This window comes from Myiozetetes cayanensis, unplaced genomic scaffold, assembly GCF_022539395.1.
Source record: "Myiozetetes cayanensis isolate MyiCay16 unplaced genomic scaffold, myiCay2020 scf3, whole genome shotgun sequence".
NCBI classification, from domain to species: domain Eukaryota; kingdom Metazoa; phylum Chordata; class Aves; order Passeriformes; family Tyrannidae; genus Myiozetetes; species Myiozetetes cayanensis.
Genome location: NW_026087521.1, coordinates 845,147 through 867,333, shown reverse-complemented (window position 1 = coordinate 867,333; position 22,187 = coordinate 845,147). Strand labels below are relative to the sequence as shown.

Here is a 22,187-nt window from a genome sequence, read left to right as displayed (position 1 = left end):
CTGGGGGCACCGTGGGTCCTGTGGCATCCTCCCTCCCCCTGCTTGTGCCCTGGGGTCACTATCACCCTCCTGCAGCTCCTGGGGGTCCTCGGTAGGTTCTGGGGCTCACCACAGAGGGTCTGGGGTGCACCCACCGGGATGGGGGCTCAGTGCTGGGCCACGGCCACAGCTCTGTGTGAGCCCCCCCACGGCGGGCACAGACCTGGAGGGGACGGGGGTGCTGGGGGCACACTCTGGGGCAGGGGCTGTCCCCTGTCCCCTGTATGGGTGCCCCCCGCCCTGAGCAGGGTGAGGGGGGTGAGGGTGCCGAGGGTTGCCCAGGCCTGTCGCCAGGCTGGGCTGGGAGCCCACGCGGGATCAGATAAGGGAGTGGGAGCGGCGCGCCTCCGATGGACACGGACCAGGGAACACAGACTGAGGGACAGACCAAGGGACAAGGACTGATGGACACGGACCGAGGGACAAACCGAGGGACACGGACCGACAGATACCGGCAGAGGGACAGACCGAGAGACACGGACCAAGGGACAGACTGAGGGACACGGACCGAGGGACACACTCCAGGGCCCTGGCACAGCCACTCGCAGCAGCACCCACCTGGCACCCACCGGCGTCCCCACAGCACACAGGAGGGTCCAGGTCCCAGCTCGGAGACCCGGGGATGGGGCTGAGCCGGGGGGCCCAGGGGAGGACACAACCCCAACATGGGGGCAGGGCATCACCCCAATAGGGGGTCGGGGTGCAGGACACAGCCCCAGGTGCCAGGAGGGTGACGATGACCCCATGAGATGTCCCCCAGGCCGGGGGGCGCCTGCGGGGGTTCCTTGTTCCTGTTTCTGGCCTAGCCCCTCGCCCATGGCGGGAATCTCCCACCCTGTCCCGGCCCGGCCCCTCTCCCGGGGGTCTCCCCACCCCTGTCCCGGCCTGGTCCCTCTCCCGGGGGGCTCCCCACCCCTGTCCCGGCCCGGCCCCTCTCCCGGGGGTCTCCCCACCCCTGTCCCGGCCTGGCCCCTCTCCCGCCGGTGGCTCCGCGTTGGCGGCGCCGGGCGGGTGCGGGTGGTGGCGGCGGAGCGGGGGACGGTGCCAGCGCGGTGCCATCCGGGGCGAGGCGACCCCCCCAGCCCGGACACGGCCGAGGAGCTCTGCGCAGTGCCCGTCCCTGCCGCCGTGCCCCGCTGCGCACCCCCCGTCACCGCCACGCAGGCGGAGCCCGGCGGGCGCTGCTCCCCGGGGATGGGCACCGCTCCCTGGGAAAGGGCACGGATCACCGGGCGCCGCCTCAGCGCCCCAGCGACGACGCTTTTGATGCACCCGCGGACCTCCCTGGTCGGTGCCCACCGGGCCCCCCGTGGGCACCCCACGGATACACCCGACACCCCACGGATACACCCCGACACCCCATGGATGCAGCACCCGGCACACCATGGATGCAGCCCCTACGGGTACACCCCACGGACACAGCCCTGGCACCCCACGGACACAGCCCTGGCACCCCACGGATGCAGCCCCCAGCACCCCACGGATGTCTCTCATGGCTACACGATGTGGACACAACCCTGGCACCCCACGGACGCAGCCCCCAGCACCCCACGGATGTCCCTCATGGCTACACGCTGTGGACACACCCCCGGGGGTCCCTGCCCGGCGAGGGGAGGGGTCCCCAGCCCCGTGGCACAGCTGGGGTCACACCAACAGCCTTTATTGGGAGCAGGTACAGAGCAGTGGTGCCCCGGCCCCGCCAAGCGTCCCCCGTGTCCCCGCCGGGCCGGCGTCCCCCGCTCACTTCCCCGAGGCGGGTGGGGGTTTGTCGAAGAGCGCCGCGATGTCCAGCATGGCCTGACGGATGTTCCGGCCGAAACGCTGCGAGTCCTGCGGGCGGCACCGCTCAGCCCCCGTCCCGGCCCCCTCACCTGGTCCCCCTCCCTCTGCACAGGCAGCACCGCCCAGCCCCCTGACCCCCGAGTGGGATGTGTGACCCCCAGAGTGGGACCCGGACCCCAATCCCCCCGAGAGTGATCTGGACCCCCAGAATGTCACAAAATGGGACGTTCCTCCCCCGCTGAGAGCGGGACCCAAACCCCCCAAGTGGGACTTGCCCAACTCCCCCCCCTCACCATCCGTGTCACAGGGGCACTGTGCCCTGAGACCCCCACGAGGTCCTGCACGGGCAGCACCCCTCAGCCCCCGGACCCCCCCGAGCAGGACCCAGTGCCCAGAGTGGGACCCGGCACCCCCCCGCCTGCCCTGGTGGCACCCCCTGCACCCTGAGACCCTTGGCATGTCCTTGGCATGGACCAAACAGGGACCTGGCACCCCCAGAGTGGAACCTGGACCTCCCCGAGCAGGACCTGAATCCCCTTCCCCATCCAGGGGCAACCCTGCACTGTGGGACCCCCACAGATCCTGCACCCGCGTGGGGTGGGGGTCCCACAGGAGGGGAACTGGAATGGGGTGGGGGTCTCACAGGAGGGGAACTGGAATGGGGTGGGGGTCCCACAGGAGGGGGCCGTGATGCAGCAGAGTCAAGGCCAGGGTCAGGAGCTGCCCCAGACCCACAGGTGACCCCACAGCCCTCCATTCCCTCCCGAGCCCCCGTGCCCGGCTCCCTCACCGTCTCGGGGCTGGAGAACTTGCTGGACACGTGGAAGGTGATGAGGTTCTCCCCGGCGATGATGTAGGAGACCCCGTAACCATCGTCTGCCACCTGCGGAGGGGGGTGGTGAGGGGCCGCGGGGCACCTGGGGGAACCTGGTACTCACCTGGGGCACCCACCTGGGCTGTGAGGCACCTACCTGTGGCATTCATTGTGGGGCCGGGGGCACTAGCATGAGACACTTACTGGGAGCACCTGATGTGGGGTATCCACCTACCCCAGAGCCGTGGGGGGGATGTACTACAGCCTCCCACAGCCACCCTTGTATCCCCACCCCCTTCGCCGCGCTGCCCCAGAGCCCCCGTGCCCCCCGAGCCCCCACCCCCGGTGCTCACGGGGCCGAAGCCGCCGCCGCTGGACACGTGGTCGGGGTATTTGTTGAGGTCGAACATCTTGAGCTGCTGCTGCGGGGTCTGGCTGGTGGAGAGACGCCACGGCTCCGACAGCACCTGCGGGGCCGCTCGCTGCACCCCTGCGCTCCGGGGCACCCCGCCACGTCCCACCGCACCCCACCGTGCCCCGGGGTACCCCAGTGCACCCCACTGCACCCCGGGGCACCCCGCCACCTCCCACCGCACCCCGCTGTGCCCTGGGGCACCCCAGTGCACCCGCCATGTGCACCCACCGGGCACCCCCGTGCCACGTTCCACCGCACCCCATTGCACCCCGGGGCACCCCGCCACCTCCCACCGCACCCCGCTGTGCCCCGGGGCACCCCAGTGCACCCCAGTGACTGTACCCCAGGGCCCAGAGCGGGGGCACCCCCAGGGTGGGACACAACATACGGTGACGCATAAGGGGAGGGGGGGCGGTTCCGCCCCCTCTGCCCTCCCTCGTCCCTCCCGCGCTTCCCTGCGTGCCCTCATATCCTGTTCCGCCTGTGCCCTCCCCGTGCACCCGCAGTGTCCTCTGTCCCCCCCGTACCCCCCTCGTCCCCCGGTGTCGCGTGTCCTTCTCCGCCCGTGCCCCTTCAGTGTCCGTGCTCAACCCCCCCGTGCCTCCGTGTGCTGTCCCCACCCCACGTCCCCATCGTGTCCCTGTCCCCCTGTGCCCTCCCCTCGTGACACCCCTTGCCCCCTGCCCTCGCCGTGTCCTGTAACCTCCCGCACCCTCCCCGCTGACCTTGGCCAGGAAGGGGCTCTGGGTGCCCAGGTACCGCGACACCAGGTAGAGGCAGAAGAGGTGCCGGTCGATGCCGGAGCCGGTCATGGCCAGGCGGTAAAGCTGCTGGTGCTTCTCGGCCGCCGCCTTGAACAGCTTCTGCCGCTCCGAGCGCTGCGGGGGGGCGGGGAGGGGGGGCTGAACCCCGACCTGACACCCCGACCTGAAACTCCGACCTGATACCCTGACCCGCACCCCAACCCGCACCCCACGGCTCCCATCCTGCCCGGGGAGGGAGGTGGTGCCAAGAAGGACAGGGACCCTCCCGGGAGAGGGAAATCCCTCCGGGGTGGGAGCTCCACAGGGACAGGGACGTCCCTACAGGGCAGGACCCTTCCTGGGAACAGGGACCTCCTCAGGGACAGGGATCTCTCCAAGGGACAGGGAGCTACTCCAGAGGTGGGCACATGGCTCCAGGGATGGGGATGTCCCCAAGAAATAGGGTTCTCTCCCAGAGGTGAAGACCCCCAGGAGGGATGGGACCCCCAGGAAGGATGGGGGCCTCCCCAGAGGTGGGCATTGTCCCCAGGGACAGGGCCATTCCCAAGGAGTAGAACCATCTGCCAGAGGTGTAGATCTCCACGAGGGATGGGGAACCCCCCCAAGGGACAGGGACCCCCAGGAGGGCTGGGGACCCCCAGGAAGGCTCACGCTGTGCCGAGGGTCGGCCATGCTGCGCACGAAGGCCGTGGCCTCGGCCGTGCAGGACCGAACGGTCTCCGTGCGGCCCTCGCGGAACAGCCGCGTCATGGAGGCCTCGTAGGTCAGGCAGAAGGAGCCCTTGTCCTGTGGGAATGATGGATCAGGGAGTGAGGGGGCTGGCCCCAGCACCATGCTGGTCCCTGGCCCTATTCACATCCCACCCTCATCCTGCACCTGGCCCTATCCCCAGCACATCTCCATTCCACCCTATCCCCATCCCTGTCTCATCCATATCCCATCCCATCCCCATCTCCTTCCCCTCTCCATTCCTATTCCTTTCCCCATCCACCCTGTCTCATCCCATCCCACCTCATCCTGTCCCTGTCCCACTCACACACCATCCCCATCTGCATCCCTATTTCCATTCCTGCCCCTATCTCATCTCAATATCCATCCCCATGCCTGTCCCCAAGCTCACCCCTACCCATCCAATTCCACTCCATCCCATCCCTCCCATCCGCACCCCACGCCCACCTCCATCTCTGTGCCATTCGCACCTCCATCTCCATTCCGTTCCCACCCTCCTCCACCCCAACCCACCCATCCCTCACCATTCCCACCTCACCTCACCCCATCCCGCCCCCCCACACCCCGGCATTCCCACCCCGGCTCACTCGGAAGTGCGCGAGCTGCAGGGAGATCTGGATGAAGGCGTCGGGGCTGGTCCGGCAGCGCTTGATCAGCCCCTTCCCGAAGGTGGAGAACGGGAAGCAGCAGAAATCCACGTCGTCCGCCAGGGCCCGGGCCACCCGCAGGGAGCCCTCGATGGCCGCCACGCCCTGGGGGGGGAGGGGGGCGGCACGGCATGGCACCATTATGGCACCCATACGGCACTGATGTGGCACCAACACGGCACCAATGTGGCACCAACGTGGCACCAGTAGCTGCACTGGCACCAGCACCCACACCACCCCCCCCCGGCCCCAGCGGGGGTCTCACCTCGGGGGGGATGTCCCACTGCAGGCGCTGGGGTGGGGCCAGCTGGCGGTTGGGGTCCCCCTTGCAGTGCCCCCCCTCCGTGTACCCCAGCTGGAACTTGTCCGTCGCCAGCATGAACTGGGGGTGACAAGGACAATGGTCGTGGGAGGGGGACACCTGCCCCTGACCCCCTGAACACAGAGACCCCCAATCCCCTGAGCCCCCTGAACTCCAACTCCATGATCCCTCAGCCCCTTGGACCCCCAGCTCCCAAATTCCCAAGCCTTCTGGCCCTCTGACCCCCCAATTCCATGGCCCCCCAGACCTCCAATTCCCCAGTCCCCCAGCATCCCTAAGACCCCCTGTCTCCCCAAACCTCCTGGTGCCCCAACTCCCTGAGCCCACAGCCCCCCAAACCTCTCCAGAGTCACTCCATCCACCTCAAACCCACCCCCCACCCCCCCATGCCCAGGACAGAGGTGCCAAGTTTTGGGGGTGCCCATTGAGGGTCCCAAATGAGTTTGTTTGCTCAGCTTGGGGGGGGTGTCAAACAGGGGTCTCCAGCATTGGGGTGCACCACAGGGGTCCCCATGGGAGTGCCCACCCCGGGGGTGCCCCCCACTCCCCGTTACCTCCCAGAGGTGGCCGACGATGGGCGCGTCAGCCCAGGAGTGCTCGGCGTTGGCCCCCACCTTCCCGTTCTTGTAGACCACCAGCGTGAAGGACTTGTCGAACCACCTGGGGGGCAGCGAGGGGAGGGCTAGGGGGGCACCCGGGGGGCATCGGGGTGGCATTGGGAGGGCAGGGGGCACCGGGAGTGGGGGGGATGAGGGCAGGGCGGCACCGAGGAACTGCAGGGGGAAGGGTTTGAGGGGGTAGGTGAGGCGTTTAGGGGAGTCTCAGGGCACTGGAGGGTCTGGGAGAGATGGGTGGGGTTCCAGGGGTCCCGGGGTGCCCACCAGTCATAGCAGTGGCCGTGCAGCAGGGATTTGGGTGCCGGGGGACTGGGGGGGGGCTGGGGCTGCTGGATGAGGGCCTGGGTGTGGCTCCGGGGGTTTTGGGGTGCCCACTGGTCACAGCAGCAGAGATTTGGTCTGGGTGGGGGTCTGGGGGTGGTGGGATATCTGAGGGTGCTGGGGGTCAGTTTGGAGGGTTCTGGGGTGCCCACCAGCTGTAGCAGCAAGGACTTGGACACTGGGAGTCTGGGTGGGGGTCTGAGGGTGCTGAGGAAGGTTTGAGGGTGCTGGGGGAGTGTTTGGGGTGCCCACCCAGCGATCACGCAGCAGGCTGAGCGGGGGGGTGGTGTCGGGGGTATCTCGGGTTGCTGGCTGGAGATGTGGGGGTGCTGGGGAGGTTTTTGGGGTGCCCACCGGTCGTAGCAGCGGCCGTGCAGCAGGGACTTAGCGTAGGCGTCCATGCAGCCGGGCGTGCCGGGCTCCTGGCCGTGCTCCTCCTCGTCCAGCGTGAGGAAGAAGGCCCCGCGCTCGATGGCATCCAGAGACGTCTTGTTGGGGCCGTGGCTGAAGAATCGGGCGCGCGCCTCGGCCCAGGGCACCCTGCGGGACCCCCGGTCAGGGCAGGGGGCACCCACACCCCCCCCGACCCCCCGCTGCCCACACGGGGTTCCCCAGGCAGGGGTGGTCTCGGGGTCCGGCACTGGGAGCCGTGGGAAAGCAGGGTGGGTGATGCCCACCCCGTCCCACAGAGCCCCCCAGCCTCCTGCCCCCTACCCTGACCCACCTGAGCCCCCCCACCCACGGGTGATGCCAGGGCGTGTCCCGTGTCCTGGTACCCACCCCCAGCACTCCGGGCAGCACCCACAAGGTGCCCGGTGTGAGACTGGGGACAGAACAAGGAGAGGACTGGGGACAGGGATGGGGTGCAGGAGCCTCTCTTGACCCAGTGTGTTCAGCACTACCAGTGATCCTGGTGTGCCTCACATACCCGGTGTGCCTGGTGTTCCCAGTATCTCCAGTGTGCCCAGTATTCCCAGAGTGCCTCACACACCCACCCAGTTTGCCCAGTGTTCCCAGTGTCCCCAGTGTGCTCAGCATGCCTGGCATGTTCCCAGTATGCCTGGCGTTCCCAGCGTGCCCAGTGCTCCCAGTATGCCCCCTATTCCCCGTGTTCCCAGGTGCCCAGTGTCCCCAGTGTGTCCAGTCTGCCCAGCTTGCCCAGTGCGGTTGCTCTGCCCAGTATGCCCAGCATGCCCAGTGTTCCCAGTGTATCCAATGCGCCCGGCCTCCCCAGCATTCCCGGTGTTCCCGCCGTGCCCACCGCGGTGCCCGCCGTGCACCTCTCCCCGGCGGTGAGCGCTGCCAGCCGCTCCTCCCCGGGCTGTGGGGGCGAGGGGTCGTCCAGGATGCGCTGGAACTGCAGCTCCAGGTCGGCGGGAGGCAGGATCGTCCCGCCGTAGTAAAGCCACACCTTGTAGTAGCGGCCCTTGTGGTACACGGCCAGGTGTTTGCTGTCCGCCAGGTGCAGCAGCGTGTCTGGGGGCCACGGGTGGGGGTCACGGCCACCCCCTGGCATGGGATCCCTCGGGGTGGGACCTCCCCAGGATCCGTGCCCCACCCTGCCCCCTACCCGTCTCCTTGCCCGGGATGCGGGTGGTGTTGAACATCCGCTCTGACTGGTAGGAGCACATGGGCACGACACCCAGTGCCATCATCTGGGGGGGAGACAGAGGTTGGAGGGGGTTGTGCACCCACTTCCACCCTCTGTGTCCCCCAGTACCGGCTCCCTCGAGTCCCCCGCCGGCCCCACGGTGACTCCTCTCTGGCTCTGCCCTTGCCCTGCAGCCCTCCCTGCTCTTCCAGCCCCCTCAGTGTGCCCAGCCACAGCCACCCCAGCCCCATGGGACCCCTGCAGCCCCACAGGACCATCCCCAACCCCCTCCAGCCCCATGGGACCATCCCCAGCCCCACCGGGACTCCCACAGCCCACAGGACCATCCCCAGCCCCTCCAGCCCCATGGGACACCCGAGTCCCCCAGCCCCATGGGACCCCGGACCCCTCAGCCCCACGGGACGCCCCCAGCTCCCTGAACCCCATGGGGTGCCCCCAGTCCCCCCAGCCCCATGGGACCCTCCCAACCCCTCCAGCCCCCTGGGACACCCCAGTCCCCTCAGCTCCACAGAATCCCCTGCTCCTTCAACCCCACGGGACACCCCAGCTCCCTCGGTGCCCCCCCAGCCCCCTCACCGGGGGGATCTCCCCCCCAGCCCCCTCACCGGGGGGATCTCCCCTCGGTCCAGCCGCCGCCGGTACAGCAGCATCGAGTGCACCACGTTGGCCGCCCGCGCAGCCTGGATGTGGGTGGGGGTCACGTAGAGGAAATCCTGGGGACAAGGGACACGGCTCGGGGACGATGTCGGGGGGGGCCCCCGGAGGTGTTTCCGGCTATCCTTTCCCCCCCGCCCCCCTTACCATGGCGTAGTAGTTGCTGTTGACCATGATGGGGCTGCGGCCGCGCAGGTAAACGTACTCCTCCCACCAGTCACTGACCTGCGGGGACAGCGGCAGGGACGGGGAAGGCAGGAGAGGACAGGGACAGGGATGGGGATAGGGAACAGGACGGGGTAGACAGGGATAGCAGGGACAGGGAGAGAGAACAGGGACGGGATGGCACAGGGAGAGGGGACAGGGATGGGGACAGGGACAAGGGGACAGGGAGAGAGAGACAGGGACATGGAACAAGGACAGTAGACAGAGAGGCAGGACAGGGATAGGGAACAGGGACAGGTATAGTGACAGGGATGGGGATAAGGACAGAGGAGAGGACAAGGACAGGTGAAAAGGAGAGGGGAGAGGAAGAGAGATAGGGACAGGAAAAGGGACAGGGAGAGGGGACAGGGGATAGGGATGGTGATAGGGAGCAGGGACAGGAGACAGTGAGAGGGAACAGAGGATAGGGGACAGGGACATGGATGGGGACAGGGGCAAAAGTAGGGAACAGGGATGGGGAAAGGGACAGGGGGCAGAAACAGGGGATGGTGACCATGACAGGGCACAGGACCCTCTGCCCCTACTGCCACAGCCAGGACACCCAGGAGACCCCAAATCCCTCCTCATGCTGCTGGGGAAGACACCAGGTCCATGGTCACCATCCCAAATGCTGGAGGGGGATCCATCCCGTCCTAGGTGACCCCCCCCACGCTCACATAGTTGGTGGTCCACCAGGATTTGAGGCGCAGGTACCGCTGGAGTCGCGGTGCCGTCTTCTCCTGGAATTCCTTGGCCAAGGCCTCCATCTCTTTGTACTTTTCATCATCCAGCAGTGGCCTCACCGACTCCAGGTACTGCAGGAGGGGACACCGGTGACCCCCTGGCACTGCCACACCACGGGGGGACCCCCAGTGCCATGGGAATGGCGTACCCGGGCGATGGTGGCTTCCACGGGGGGCACCGGGAGCTTGGGAAGGGAGCTCTGGAAGCTGTAGAGAAGGGGCTTGCGGATGGACATGATCTTCATCACTGCCTGGGGGGGAGCAGGAGGAGGGGTGGGGTGAGGATCCACAGCTCCCACAGCTCCCAGGGCTCCCACTGTACCCACGGCATCCACAGCACCTACAACACCCATGACTCCCACAGCTCCCTCAGCACCCACGGCTCCCACACCTCCCAAAGCTCCAACAGCTCCCACAGTTCCCAGTGCACCCCAAGCACCCACAGCTCCCACATCTCCCGAGGGTCCCACGGCACCCCAAGCTCCCACAGCTCTCGTGGCTCAAACCACTCCCACAGCACCCCAAAACACCCACGAGCCCCCCCAGCGGGTGCTGGGTGTGGGTCCCACTCACCACCCAGAGCCGGGTGCTGCGGCTCATGTGCCCATGGGGCTCGAACATCCAGCCGTGGTAGGAGAGCAGGATCCGGAGCACCCTCCGGAAGAGCAGGACGGCCGCCAGCCACGCCCCCGTGGAGAACAGCACGGTGCTGACCACCGTGCGGGCCTGGGGGGTCAGCACCTCACTGGGGACACGGGGGACATGGCGTGAGGGGGGGACAGGAGAGACAGGACCACCTGAGGATGTCCCCAAACGGGGCTGTGCCCAGGGGGTGGCACCCCTTGGGAGATGTCCTGCGGGGATGTCTGGGGTGGGTCCCCTGGGGGATGTCCCTGGCTCGGGGGACCCTCTTAGGGACATCCCCAAATGGGGCCGTGCCCTGAAATAGGACTCCCCAAGAATTTTACCCAAATGAGGCTGTTCCCATGGGATGGGAGCCCTGGGTCATGCCCATGGGGTGGGGGTGTGTAGGGGGGGACCCCCCAGGGATGCCACAGGTCCCCCTGGTCATGCTGGGGGTTGGAGTCCCTCCACAGGAGGTGGCTAGGGGCTCATCCCCTTGTCTGGGGGCCCATCCTCATGGCCGGGGGCCGTGCCCCATCCCACCCCCTCACCTGTGGGGGAGGCAGTGCCGGATGCGGGCGATGAGCCCCAGGGACGGGTCCACCTGGCAGTAGCAGGAGCCTGCAGTGGCCAGGACCACCACCATCCAGCTGGAGGGGGACGCGGGGTACACGCCGGTCAGGAAGCTGTTCTGTGGGCACAGAGGGGTCAGGAAGGCTGGGGGGTAGCTGGCGGGGAGGGGTGTGGGGGGCACAGAAGGGGGGCCGAGCCCACCTTGGCGCGGACCAAGCGCTTCTTCCACGAGGAGACGCCGGCGAGGTAGAGCTGCCGCACGGCCTCGCGGCTCAGGTGGAAGTCCAAGCCCTCGGGGGTGACCGTGAACTGGAAGGCCACGGCCTGGTGGGCCTCCGCCATCCTGGGGGGCTGCTGGCACCTGCGGCGGGACACGAGGGTGATGGGCACGGGGATGGCAGTCCCCCGGCACGCGCTGCCCGGGAGGGACGGGGGACACTGGGGTGGCTGGGGGACCCCGCCTGGCACTGTGCCACACACGGAGGGGGGGTCAATGGGTACCCACCCCCCGAGGCGGTGCCAGGGCTCCCCGGGTGTCACCCGGGTGCGGCACCGGCGGGCGGTGGCCGGCGGGAGCCCCCCAGCCCGTGCCACGGCGGCGTCACGCGGCGCTGGCCCGGTGCCCACTGAGCCAAGGGTCAGAGCCGGCACCGTCAGAGGGGACGTCGCTGAGGACACCCCCGGCTCCCGGGCAGCTGCCGGGCCCTGCCCGCCGCCAAACCCGCGCAGGACGGGGCAGCACCTGCCCCGGCACATGGCACGTGGCACACGGTGTCCCCTGGCCTGGCACACGGCACACTCTGTCCCCACGTCCCTGCGGGAACGCTGCCCGCTGAGCGGGAGCCGCGGGATGAGCGGAGACCCTCCCTGTGGGCACAGCTAGGGGGCCCTGGGGACCCTCCCTCTGAGGGTGCCGTGAAGCCCCTGTGTCACCACAGGGCAGGGATCCTACTGGTGTCGACGTAGCTGAGGGTCCCCGGGGACCCCCCTCCGGAGGTGCCACCAAGTCCCTCTTGTCACTGCTGGGCCGGGATCTCACCGGCGTCAGCACAGCCAGGGCTCCTTGGGGACCCTCCCTCCCACGGGTGCCACAAAGTCACTGTGTCATCGTGGGGCCGGAATCCCACCTGGTGTTGGCACAGCCGGGTCCTCAGGGACCCTCCCTCCGGGGGTGCCACAAAGTCACTGTGTCACCGTGGCTCAGGGATCCCCTTGGCGTTGGCACGGCCGGTGCCAAGCCTGTGGGTGCTGTGCCCGCGGGGGCTGCTGGAGCCCCGGCCTCGGGGGTTTGAGGCTGGGGGTGACCCTTCCCAGCGCGGGGGAGCTCAGGGGGCCCTTTCCCACGGGTGTCCTTGGGCTGAAGACAACGGCTGCAGCTCAGCAGGAACCTGCTCACACCGGCACCACTGTGCCCACAGTACTCTATGGCTGCACCCCATGGCATCAAACTGCACCCCATTGTGCCCCACATGGCCTGGCCTGGCGTGGCACTGCGTGGCACAGCACACCAAACCAAGCCCTGCACATTAAGCCCTGTCCCCACGCCCTGCAGGGCACCGTGCCCCTCTCTGTGCCATCACCCCGCGCTGCATGGCACGGACTGCCTGGGGGGCACTGCCCAGCCTGGCACGGCACAGCCCGGCCCGGCACTGCCCCGCCCGCCACACAGGTTGTGCCACCCGCGGGTGGGACGAGCCCCCCGTGGACCCTCCCACCCGGTGCCCCCCCCCGTTCGCCCCACCCAAGGTCACAGGGGCGCCGGGGCCGGGACGCGCAGCCCCCGCGGCCCCTCCGGGGGCGGCCCTGCCGCTCCCCCTGCCCTCCCCACGCAGTCCACGCGTGCGGCCGGGCTCCACTCCGGCGCTCCGCTGGGGGCGGCGGGGCAGGGAACCCCCCGTGGGATCCTGCGTGGGAGCCCCAGGCGGGACCCGCAGCCACGCCGTGGGACGAGGGGCGTGGGGGGGCCCTCCCCACGGACACGGGTGGGCCCCGGTGCCGGGCGCGACGCAACGGGGCGGGGAGCGGGTCCCCTGGGGTCGGGGGTGTCTCCCCGCTCCCAGCACTTCTCCCGCCCCCGTGGGGGTCCCCCACGCGTGGGTCCCCGTGAGTGCCCTCACCTCCGGTGCCTCCTGCGTGGGCGCGGGGGGCGGCGGTTCCGCGGGACGGCGGCTCCTGCGGCCCCGGGGCCGGTAACCGGACACCGGCGGCGGGCGGGACCCGCTGCCCGGCCCCGAGTGGCAGCGGAGCCGCCCCGCCCCCGGGGGGACCGGGATCCCGGGGGGGACCCCGACACCCACGGGACAGAGACCCCCACGGCCCCAGGACAGGGACACGCACACACATCCCGGGCCCGGAGTCACATCCCGGGTCAGGGATCAACACCTCGGGAGCGGGACCGGCATCCCCGGGGGGACCCACACGGCCCGGGGAGGACACCTCATATCCCGCGACAGGGACCGGCACCGCGAGGGTGGGAATGACATCCCGGTGGAGGAGCGGTACCCCGGGCGTGGCACGGACATCCCGGGGGATCCCTGCACCCCGGGACAGGCACCTGCACCCCCGGGCAGGTCCCCGACGGGGGCCGGGGGCTTCGGGGGTCCCTGCCCGGAGCAGGGCGGGGAGGGCCGCTGCCACCACGCTCAATCCCTGCACCGTCACCTGCCTGTCCCCTGTCCTGTCACCTGCCTGTCACCTGCCCGCTGGGCCAGACCAGCCCGGTGGCAGCTGCCCACACGCTGGAGGGGTCACCGACACCGGGACCCCCATCTGGGTGCCCCAGTTCCGGGTGGAGGGCTCAGGCCGGGGCCCCGGGGGAGGGACCCCCGGGTGGGGAGGAGCCCCCGCCCCCAAGAGCCAGTGCGTGGGGACAGGGGGGACTGGGCCAGCAGCGTGGGGGTGCGCTGGGACTCGGCCCCCCCGCAGCCCCCAAGTCAACCCACGTGTGTCCCTGGCCCCCCAGGAGCCGCCTTCACTCCCAGCAATCCAATGCACCCCCTCCCTCCAACCACTGGAGATCGGGCTGGGGGCGGTGCTGGAAAAGGGCAGGGTTTGGGGAGGGGGGAATGAGGAGGTGAGAGCAGGAGCCGGCACCACTGAGGGTTTATTGGTCAGATTTACATTCAGCTGTCGGGGTGGGGGGGCCGAGGCAGCCCCCCCCGGCCTCAGGGCTCTGGGGAGGGGGCGTGGGGGGGGAATGAGGTACAAACAGGGGTCCCCCCACACCCCTCTGCCCCCAGCAGCACCCTGGGACCCCTCAGCACCCCTGCCTGGACCCCCCATCCAGGGTGTGGGCCGAGGGGTGGGGACTTTAAACTGGGGGCTCCCCCAGCCCCCCCCTCCACATCCCACCCCTCCAAACAGGATTTTCCTTCCTGGGTGGGGTGGGGGGGGCACGTGCCTGGCAGACCCACCTCTGTGCCCGCTCTGCTGGGGAGTCCTGGGGAGCAGGGGGTGGTGTGTCAGCCCCCCCCAAACTATTACAGCCCCCCAGACCGTTACAGCCCCCCAACCGTTATAACAGCCCCCCCAAACCGTTTTACAATGACCCCTCCAACCGTTTCAACAGCCCCCCCCAAACTCTTACAGCCCCATAACTGTTACAGCCCCCCAGCTGTTCTGGCCCTCATGGGAAGGGGGGACAAAGTGTCCCAGCTTTCCCAGGGGCACTGGGAGGGCAGAGGGTCCCGAGGGGGGCACAGGCAGAGCTTGGGGGGCCTCTCTCGGTCAGGAACACTCAGCCTTGTGCTGGAAATAGGCCTGGAAGCGGCTCTGTGCATAGTCCTGGGGAGGGAAAAGGGGGAGTCAGGGACTGCTGGAACCCCCTGAGACCCCCTTAACCCCCCCAGACAGAGGATGATGTGGAGGGGACACCCCAGTGCTCACCAGGTACCCAAACTGGATGGTGGAGATCTTGGCCTGCAGGATGGACCACAGGCCCCAGAAGAAGTGGGAGGCCAGAGCGAACCTGGTGGTGGGGAGAGCAGCCATGAGACCCTTGGTACCCCCTGTGCCCCCCCCCCACCACACACACACAGGATGGGGCAGGTTTGGGGAATGTGACCCAGGATGGTCCCCGTGGGTACCAGAACTGCCCACAGCCATAGATACCCCCCCACATGCTCTAGGACGGTCCCTACAGGCACAGGGACCCCCCATGAGCCCCAGGACAGCCCCACACGGGCACAGGGACGCCCTGCCTCACCGGTTGATCTCCGTCAGCATCTCCTCCTCGATCCGCGCCTGCTCCTCGTGCGTGGTGTCCCCGCGGTGCCCCGAGTCCTCCGACAGGTAGTGCCGGATGAAATGCAGCTGCGAAGGGATGGAACGGGCTGGAACCACACCCTGGACCCGCCCCCCGGACCTCCCCCGAGGCCAGGCCCCCACCTGCTGCTGCCGGCTGGGGTAGTTCTCCGGGGAAGCCTTGAAGAAGGGCCAGGAGTCGTGGGTGTAGTTGTAAACCCACTCACAGAAGTGGTTCCCGATGTCGAAGCCCCTGAGGAAGAGGAGGGTCAGCAGAGACACCCCCTTGGACCACCCCAAGGCCCCCCAGGGCTCCCCCAGCCCCACCTGTAGTTGTAGCTGCTGTACTCGAAGTCGATGAGCATGAGCTTGTCCGAGGGCGAGGTCTCGTGTCCCGCCAGGAGCAGGATGTTCCCTGTGGGAATCGGGGATCGGGGGCTTGGGTGGGATCTGAGGGACTTTGGGGGGGGTTCAAGGGGGTTGCAGCCACCCCCTGTCACACTCACCCTCCTGGACATCGTTGTGGCAGAAAACCACCGGGGATGGGGTGGATTCCAGAAGGTCCCTGAGCGAGGGAGAGACGGGAAGCGGCAGGTCTTTGGACACCCACCGTGGGGACACAGGGACATGGGGGACACAGGAGATACCAAGGACATGGGGGACACAGGGACATGGGGACAGGGGGGACACAGGGACACGAGGACAGGGGACATCAGGGGAGTGGCCAACGCCCCAGGGACACAGGGACAGGAGAGCAGCCGAGTGGCCCTGAGAGCCCCTGTGAGGAGACCCCCGTGGGGGGTGTTGGGGGGGCTCACCTGAGGCTCCTCATCTCCTCCTCCAGGTTGTAACCCTTGAGCAGGTTGAACTTTTCCAGCTGCGCCTTCTCCGTGAAGGAGAGCTCAGAAATCTGCTTCAGGTACCTGGGGACAGGTGACAGTGGGGGACGGTCACACCTGGGGGTTACACCTGCCCAAAGCCCCCCTCCCCACCCCAGGACCCCCTCAAATCCCTGGCCCATGGGAAGCAGCCAGAACACCCCAATGCTCTGGACCTGGTGGGATTTGGGGGCTCCCCACTCCATTGTCCCAGTGGGATTTGGGACCCCCACCCTCCAATCCAGTGAGATTTGGGGACACCCCTCACCGGTCCATGGTCCCACTGGGATTTGGGGTCTCCCCTCACTACTCCCTGGGGTCTGTGGGATTTAGGGCTCCCTCTCCCCACCCCCTGATCCTGGTGGGATCTGGGGCTCCCCCTCACCACCCCATGTTCCTGGTGGGATTTAGGGCCTCTCCCTCATACTCCTGGTGGGATTTGGCCTCCCCCCACCACTCCATGATCCCGGTGGGATTTTGGGGGGCCCTCCCCTCACTTTTCCATGGTCCCAAAGAGCCACTTGGGCTCCTTGTTGAAGGGCATCACCATCCCGTGGAACCGGGACATCTTCACCGCGATCTCCCCGGAGACGTCGGGGTCCCACAGGTCCTCGGTGCGCAGCCGCCGGCTCTGGGGGGACATGGCAGTGGCTGAGGGGTTCTGCCCGGCCCGGGGAGGGGGCACAGAGCCCCCCCGGGTGGGATGGGGAGCCCCAATCCTACCGGGATGTACTGCTCCAGCCGGCCCTGCGGGAACACCCCGTAGAGCCGCGGGCCCAGCGCGCGCTCGGCCAGGATGGCGAACATGACGCTCTCCAGCACCAGCGAGTCCACGCCCTGCGGGACCCCCCAGCTGAGCAGAGACCCCACACCAGCACCCCACACCCTGCGGGACCCCCAGAACGGAACCTCAGAGACCCCACACCGTGGTGAGACCCCCAGAGCTGAACCTCAGAGACCCCACAGCAGCACCCCAGGCCCTGCGCGACCCCCGAGCTGAACTGCCAGAGCTGAACCCTGGCACCCCCACACCCTACAGAGCCCTGGTACCACCCCCCTGGAACCCCCACCCCGGCACCCCCAACCCTGTGAGCCCCCACAGAGCCCAGGTACCCCAACCCCTGCACCCCCATCCTGCAACTCCCACCCCGTAAGCACCCCCTGAGCTCTCCACCCTCCACCCCGTGAGCCCCCCCAGAGCCCCTCCCTTAACTTTGGGCCCCTGCTCCCTCACCCCAGCACAGCCCCGACCCCGCAGCCGCCCCGGGGCTGCCCAGGGAGGTCCCCCGGGTTTGGGGGGGGGTCTCCCCCGGGCCCCCCTCACCTGCAGGATGACCCCATAGACTCGCAGCAGCACCTGCCGGGGCTCGTCCCCCACGCTCAGGATGTGCTCGGGCAGCGCGCACTTGTACAGCAGGTTACTGAGCCCCCCGCTGCGGGACGGGGGGCGTCAGGGGGGGCACCGGGGAGGCACCGAGAACCGGGGGTGGGCACTGGGAGCGAGGGGAAGCCAGGGGGGCAGAGGCATGGACCCCCGCGCTCAGGGATCACACACACGTGGAGCGGTTACGGAGCCCCCGGCGTGGGATGGGGGAGCTCAGGGGAGCTCCGGGCATGGGGGGCCATCGGGGGGACAGGGAACAGCGGGTACCAGGAGGGAGAGGAGCACCAGGGTTGGACCGAGGCACCCGGAGGGTTGGCTGGGACACTGGGTAAGGGACAGGGACACCGGTTTGGGGGCAACAGGGGCATTGGGAGGCGGGGTGGCAACTGGGGGGCACCACCTGGGCGGGGAAACGGGCACTGGGAGAGGGATGGGAGTGGATGGTCCAGGGCTGAACTGGGGCACAAAGGTAGCGGGACCGGGATACCGGTTGGGGGGGGGCAACTGTGGGGCACTGGGAGGGGTACTGGGGGACTGGGCAGGGAGGCAACTAGGAGACACCGGGAGAGGAACCGGAGCACCAGTCAGGCGGGCAACCGGGAAACAGCGGAGAACAATGGGAGGGGAACCGGGGCACCGGCCAGGGGGGCAACTGGGAGGCACTGGGGGCGGGACTGGGACACCAGTGCTGGGGGCAACTGGGGCACACTGGGCGGGGGCCCGAACCCGGGACGAGACCACCGCGGAGGGGGCGGGGGGGGGGCGCGCATCTCCCCGGTTCCGCGTTGTACCTGACCGGCTCGATCCCGAACTCCTCCGCCTTGATGAGCTTCCAGGAGCCGGCGAGGAACTCCCGGCACCAAGCGTAGGCCTGCAGGCGGGTGGCGTCGGGGACAGTCCTGTCCTCGCTCTCGGTCCCGCGGCCCCCCTTGGCCGCCATGGTCGCCCCCGCCCTGTCCCGCTGGGCCGAGGGGCGGTGGCAGAGGGGAGAGGCGGGGCGAAATCTGCCTTCTGACCAATAGCAACGCGCCTCCTGAGATTGACGGTTTGCCTATCCAATAGCGTCTCACCTCGGGGAGCACATATAATCCCCGCAGCCAATGGGCGCGCTCGGCGGGATGCGGCGGAACGTGGAGGTGAAGGCGCGGGTGAGGGCGCTGGCGGAAGCGCGCGGGGCGGCCGAGCGGCTGCTGCGGGGGGGCCCAGGTGAGCTGTGCCCAGGTGAGCTGTGCCCAGGTGAGCTGTGCCCAGGTGAGGGGCACGCCCAGGGCACAGCCCAAGGGCAGCTGCTCGTCCAGGCCGACACGTTCTTCCGCGTCCCGCGGGGGCGGCTCAAGCTGCGGCGGACACAGGTAAAGGGCGAGGTGAGGGAGGGAGGGCTGGGCTTGATCCTGCCCCTTCCCCTACCTGGCTCTGTCCCTGCCCCTGCCACCACCCGTCCCTTCTGCCACCTGTCCCCACCCCTGCCTGCCCCTGCCCCTGCCCTGAGTGACACTGACCCTGCTTCTACCTGTCCCTAACCCTGTGTGTGTCGCCCTGGCCCTGGCCCAGACTCTGACGCTGTCTGGCCCTGTCCCCACCTTTCCCTGACCCTGTGCCGATGTCCCTGTGTGTCCCTGCCCCAGGATGGCCGGGGGGAGCTGATCTTCTACGAGCGCCCCGACACCGCCGGCCCCAAGCTCTCCAGCTTCACCATCACCCCCACAGCTGACCCCGATGGGCTGGAGGTGAGAGCGGGGTGGGGGCTCGGCCACCCCCCGGGACAGCTCTCCCTGCCCTGGGGCACCCGGGGCACGGTACCCCGGGGCTCCTGGCACAGCCCCAGCTGCCCCCTGTCCCACAGGCAGTGCTGGCACAGGCGCTGGGCGTGCTGGGCGTGGTGAGGAAGGAGCGGCTCCTCTACCTGGTGGGGCAGACCCGGCTGCACCTGGACCGCGTGGAGGGGCTGGGCGACTTCCTGGAGCTGGAGGTGAGGGGCTGGGCCGGGCTGGGGGCTCTGGGGGGGCTCCCCGGGGTGCCCTGGGCTCACACCCTGCCCGCAGGTGGTGCTGAGGCAGGAGCAGAGCGTGCAGGACGGGGAGCACGTGGCCCGGGAGCTGCTGCGGGCCCTGGGGGTCGGGGAGGACGACCTGATCTCGGGGGCTTACCTGGACCTGCTCCTGGCCAAGGGGCAGCCGGGCACGGGGGCAGAGCCCCCCCACTGCCTCCCCCCGGCTGGGCAGGGACAGCAGAGCTGAGAGCAGCGGGGACACAGCTCTACCACAGACACCCTGGGCCCGCCCCACAGACACCCTGTGCCCGCCCCAGACAACCTGTACCTGCCCCAGATACCCTGTACCCACCCCAGACATCCTGGACCCCCTTATGGGCACCTTTTACCCACCCCACAGACACCCTGTACCCACCCCAGACATCCTGTACCCCCCCTATGAGCACCTTGTACCCACCCTCCAGACATCCTGTACCCACCCTGAACATCCTGTGCCCACCCATGGACACCCTCTAACCCCCCATGGGAACCCTGTACCCCTCCCCATGAGCACCCCCTGCCCCATACCCCCCTAGACATCCTGTACCCCTACAGACACCCCGTGCCCACCCCATGGACACCCTGTACCCCCCCTGTGCCACCCCCTCCCTTAGCTGCTCAATAAACTCTGGGACCAGCCGTGTCCGTGCCCTGAGCCGGGATTATGTCCGGCAGCAGCCGGAGCCACGGGATGTGCTGGGAGCGGAGCCCAGCGGGGCAGGGGGCTGGGGATGGCAGATGGGTCAGAGGGAGGGCTGGGGGTGGGGGGGAGGCATCTGTGCTGCTGTGCCAGCTGTGCCAGCCTGAGCCTCAGCCGAGCTGGTGGGGCTGGGGGGTGACCGGGCTGAGCCATTCCAGGGGGCTCGGCCCCACCGAGGAATCCCAGAGTTGTTTGGGATGGAAAATCCCTCTGGGCCCATCGAGTCCAACTGTACCCAGCACTGCCAAGGCCACCACTGACCCCTGTCCCCAAGTGCCACATCCCCAGGGCTTTGAAATCCCTCCAGAGATGGGGACTCCCCCCTGCCCTGGGCAGGTGTGCCAGGGCTGGACAGCCCTTTCCAGGAAGGAATTTTCCCAAATTTCCCAAATATGTTTCTGTACTTCTGGTTACACTGAGGAGGCCCTCCTGGAATCCTGGGGACAGTTCTGAGCCCTCAGCCAGGAGAGCCATGGAGGGGCTGGAGTGTGTGCAGGGACGGGAAGGGAGCTGGGAAGGGTGTGGAGAACTCCTGAGGGAGCTGGGGGGGCTCATCCTGGAGAAAAGGAGGCTCAGGGGGGACCTTCTGGCTCTGCAAGTCCCTGCCAGGAGGGGGGAACCGGGGGGGGGTCGGGCTCTGCTCCCAGGGAACAGGGACAGGACAAGGGGAAACGGCCTCAAGCTGTGCCAGGGGAGGCTCAGGTTGGCCCTGAGGAGGAATTTGTTGCTGGAAAGGGTGGTGAGGCCTTGGCAGGGGCTGCCCAGGGAGGTTTGGAGTGCCCATCCCTGGAGGTGTCCCAGGCAGGCCTGGCCATGGCACTCAGTGCTCTGGGCTGGGGGACAAGGTGGGGATGGGGCACAGGGTGGCTCCATGGGCTGGGAGGGCTTTTCCAACCTCAGGGATCCTGGGATTGATCTCAGAATTGTCTCAGGTTCTTTAATCAGCTTAAAAAAATAACCAGAGAAGCTGCCAAAGGTTATGGAATCTCAGAACATCCAGAGTTGGACCCACAAGGAACATCGAGTCTAGTTTATCTTTTGAAATGTTTTAATAATTGCTGGGGGGGATTTTGTGACAGTGACAAAAGCACATTTTCTCTGTGAGTTTTTGAGTTTATCCCTCGTGTTGGAAAGATCCTGCTCAGTCTCTAAGGAGTGTTTTCCCCCATGGAATGGGGGTGCAACACCCTGGTGGGAGCTCCTGGAGCCCGAACATCCTGGCTGGATTGGAGCCATGTCCTGGTGTTCATCCCATGGCTCCCCAAACCCCAAAGGAATGAAGACTGGAAATGTGAATGTTGGGATGAATGGGAATTTCGGGGGGAAGAGGCGGGGTCAGGTGGGGGGGCAGGGGGTGCCCTGGAGGTCTTTGTGCCCCCGCTGGGCTTTGTAGTGCCACCAAACCGGCCTCACCCTCATAGGGGTCCTACTTTGGAGGGGCTGGAGAGGCACTGAAGGACCCCCCAGTGGCAGCGTGGGGATCCCATTTCACACCCCCCCCGCCCCCCGTGCCCTCCAGCCTCTCTGCCCGCCTCTTTGCTCTGTACCCCCAAAACGGGACGCTGTATGGGGTCCCCTCCCAACGCCCGTCCCGCCAGCCCCGGGCATGGGGACCCGACCAGTCCCGAGTCAGCACCGCGGACAGCTCCGGCCCCGCTCCATGCATGGCCCCTGCCCCTCTTACCCCCTCCCCATAGACCCCTGACACCCCCTGTAGACTTTCGAACTCCCTATGGACCCCTTCTCCTCACCGCCCCCAGGAGAGTTCCTGCCCCCACAGACCCCTGTGCCTACAGGCACTCTGACCCCTACACATCCCCTGTCGTCCCCGGTCCCGATCGGCACCGTCGGACAGCTCCAGCCCCCTCCCTGCATCCTTACAGACCCGCTGACCCACCCATAGACCCCCGGCACCACCAGAGACCCCTGATCCCCCTAGACTCCCCGATCCTCCTATAGACTTTCCTACTCCCCCATATATCCCCTACCCCTCCCTATACCTATGCCCCTACCCCTTCCTGAGCAGCCCCTGAATATCCCTACACACCCCTACATGTCCTCAGAAGCCTCCCTTATAGAGCCCCCATACCCTGT

At 68.0% G+C, this 22,187-nt stretch overlaps 3 protein-coding genes across 3 annotated transcripts; 1 reads left to right on the top strand and 2 right to left on the bottom strand.

The window, feature by feature from the left end:
* Positions 1-1,691: 1,691 nt before the first annotated feature.
* Positions 1,692-13,041, bottom strand: CPT1B (carnitine palmitoyltransferase 1B). The gene is made up of 19 exons (XM_050325027.1): positions 12,978-13,041; positions 11,062-11,221; positions 10,839-10,978; positions 10,237-10,408; positions 9,813-9,914; positions 9,598-9,735; positions 8,864-8,941; positions 8,668-8,775; positions 8,021-8,105; positions 7,731-7,926; positions 6,805-6,990; positions 6,067-6,172; positions 5,456-5,572; positions 5,131-5,295; positions 4,466-4,600; positions 3,776-3,928; positions 2,989-3,102; positions 2,612-2,704; positions 1,692-1,869 (listed from the first exon to the last, which is right to left on the bottom strand). Exons 2-19 carry the CDS (start codon positions 11,200-11,202, stop codon positions 1,780-1,782), a joined length of 2,319 nt encoding a protein of 772 aa, XP_050180984.1. The 5' UTR covers positions 11,203-11,221; positions 12,978-13,041; the 3' UTR covers positions 1,692-1,779.
* A 1,360-nt stretch (positions 13,042-14,401) lies between these two features.
* On the bottom strand, positions 14,402-18,327 carry CHKB (choline kinase beta). The gene is made up of 11 exons (XM_050325049.1): positions 18,156-18,327; positions 17,305-17,413; positions 16,704-16,817; positions 16,478-16,611; positions 15,921-16,025; positions 15,609-15,667; positions 15,430-15,517; positions 15,247-15,355; positions 15,065-15,171; positions 14,746-14,827; positions 14,402-14,643 (listed from the first exon to the last, which is right to left on the bottom strand). Exons 1-11 carry the CDS (start codon positions 18,302-18,304, stop codon positions 14,587-14,589), a joined length of 1,113 nt encoding a protein of 370 aa, XP_050181006.1. The 5' UTR covers positions 18,305-18,327; the 3' UTR covers positions 14,402-14,586.
* A 155-nt stretch (positions 18,328-18,482) lies between these two features.
* Positions 18,483-20,017, top strand: LOC126644408 (uncharacterized). The gene is made up of 4 exons (XM_050323740.1): positions 18,483-18,728; positions 18,990-19,091; positions 19,208-19,333; positions 19,407-20,017. The coding sequence occupies exons 1-4, from the start codon at positions 18,483-18,485 to the stop codon at positions 19,599-19,601; spliced, it is 669 nt and encodes a 222-aa protein (XP_050179697.1). The 3' UTR covers positions 19,602-20,017.
* Positions 20,018-22,187: the final 2,170 nt, after the last annotated feature.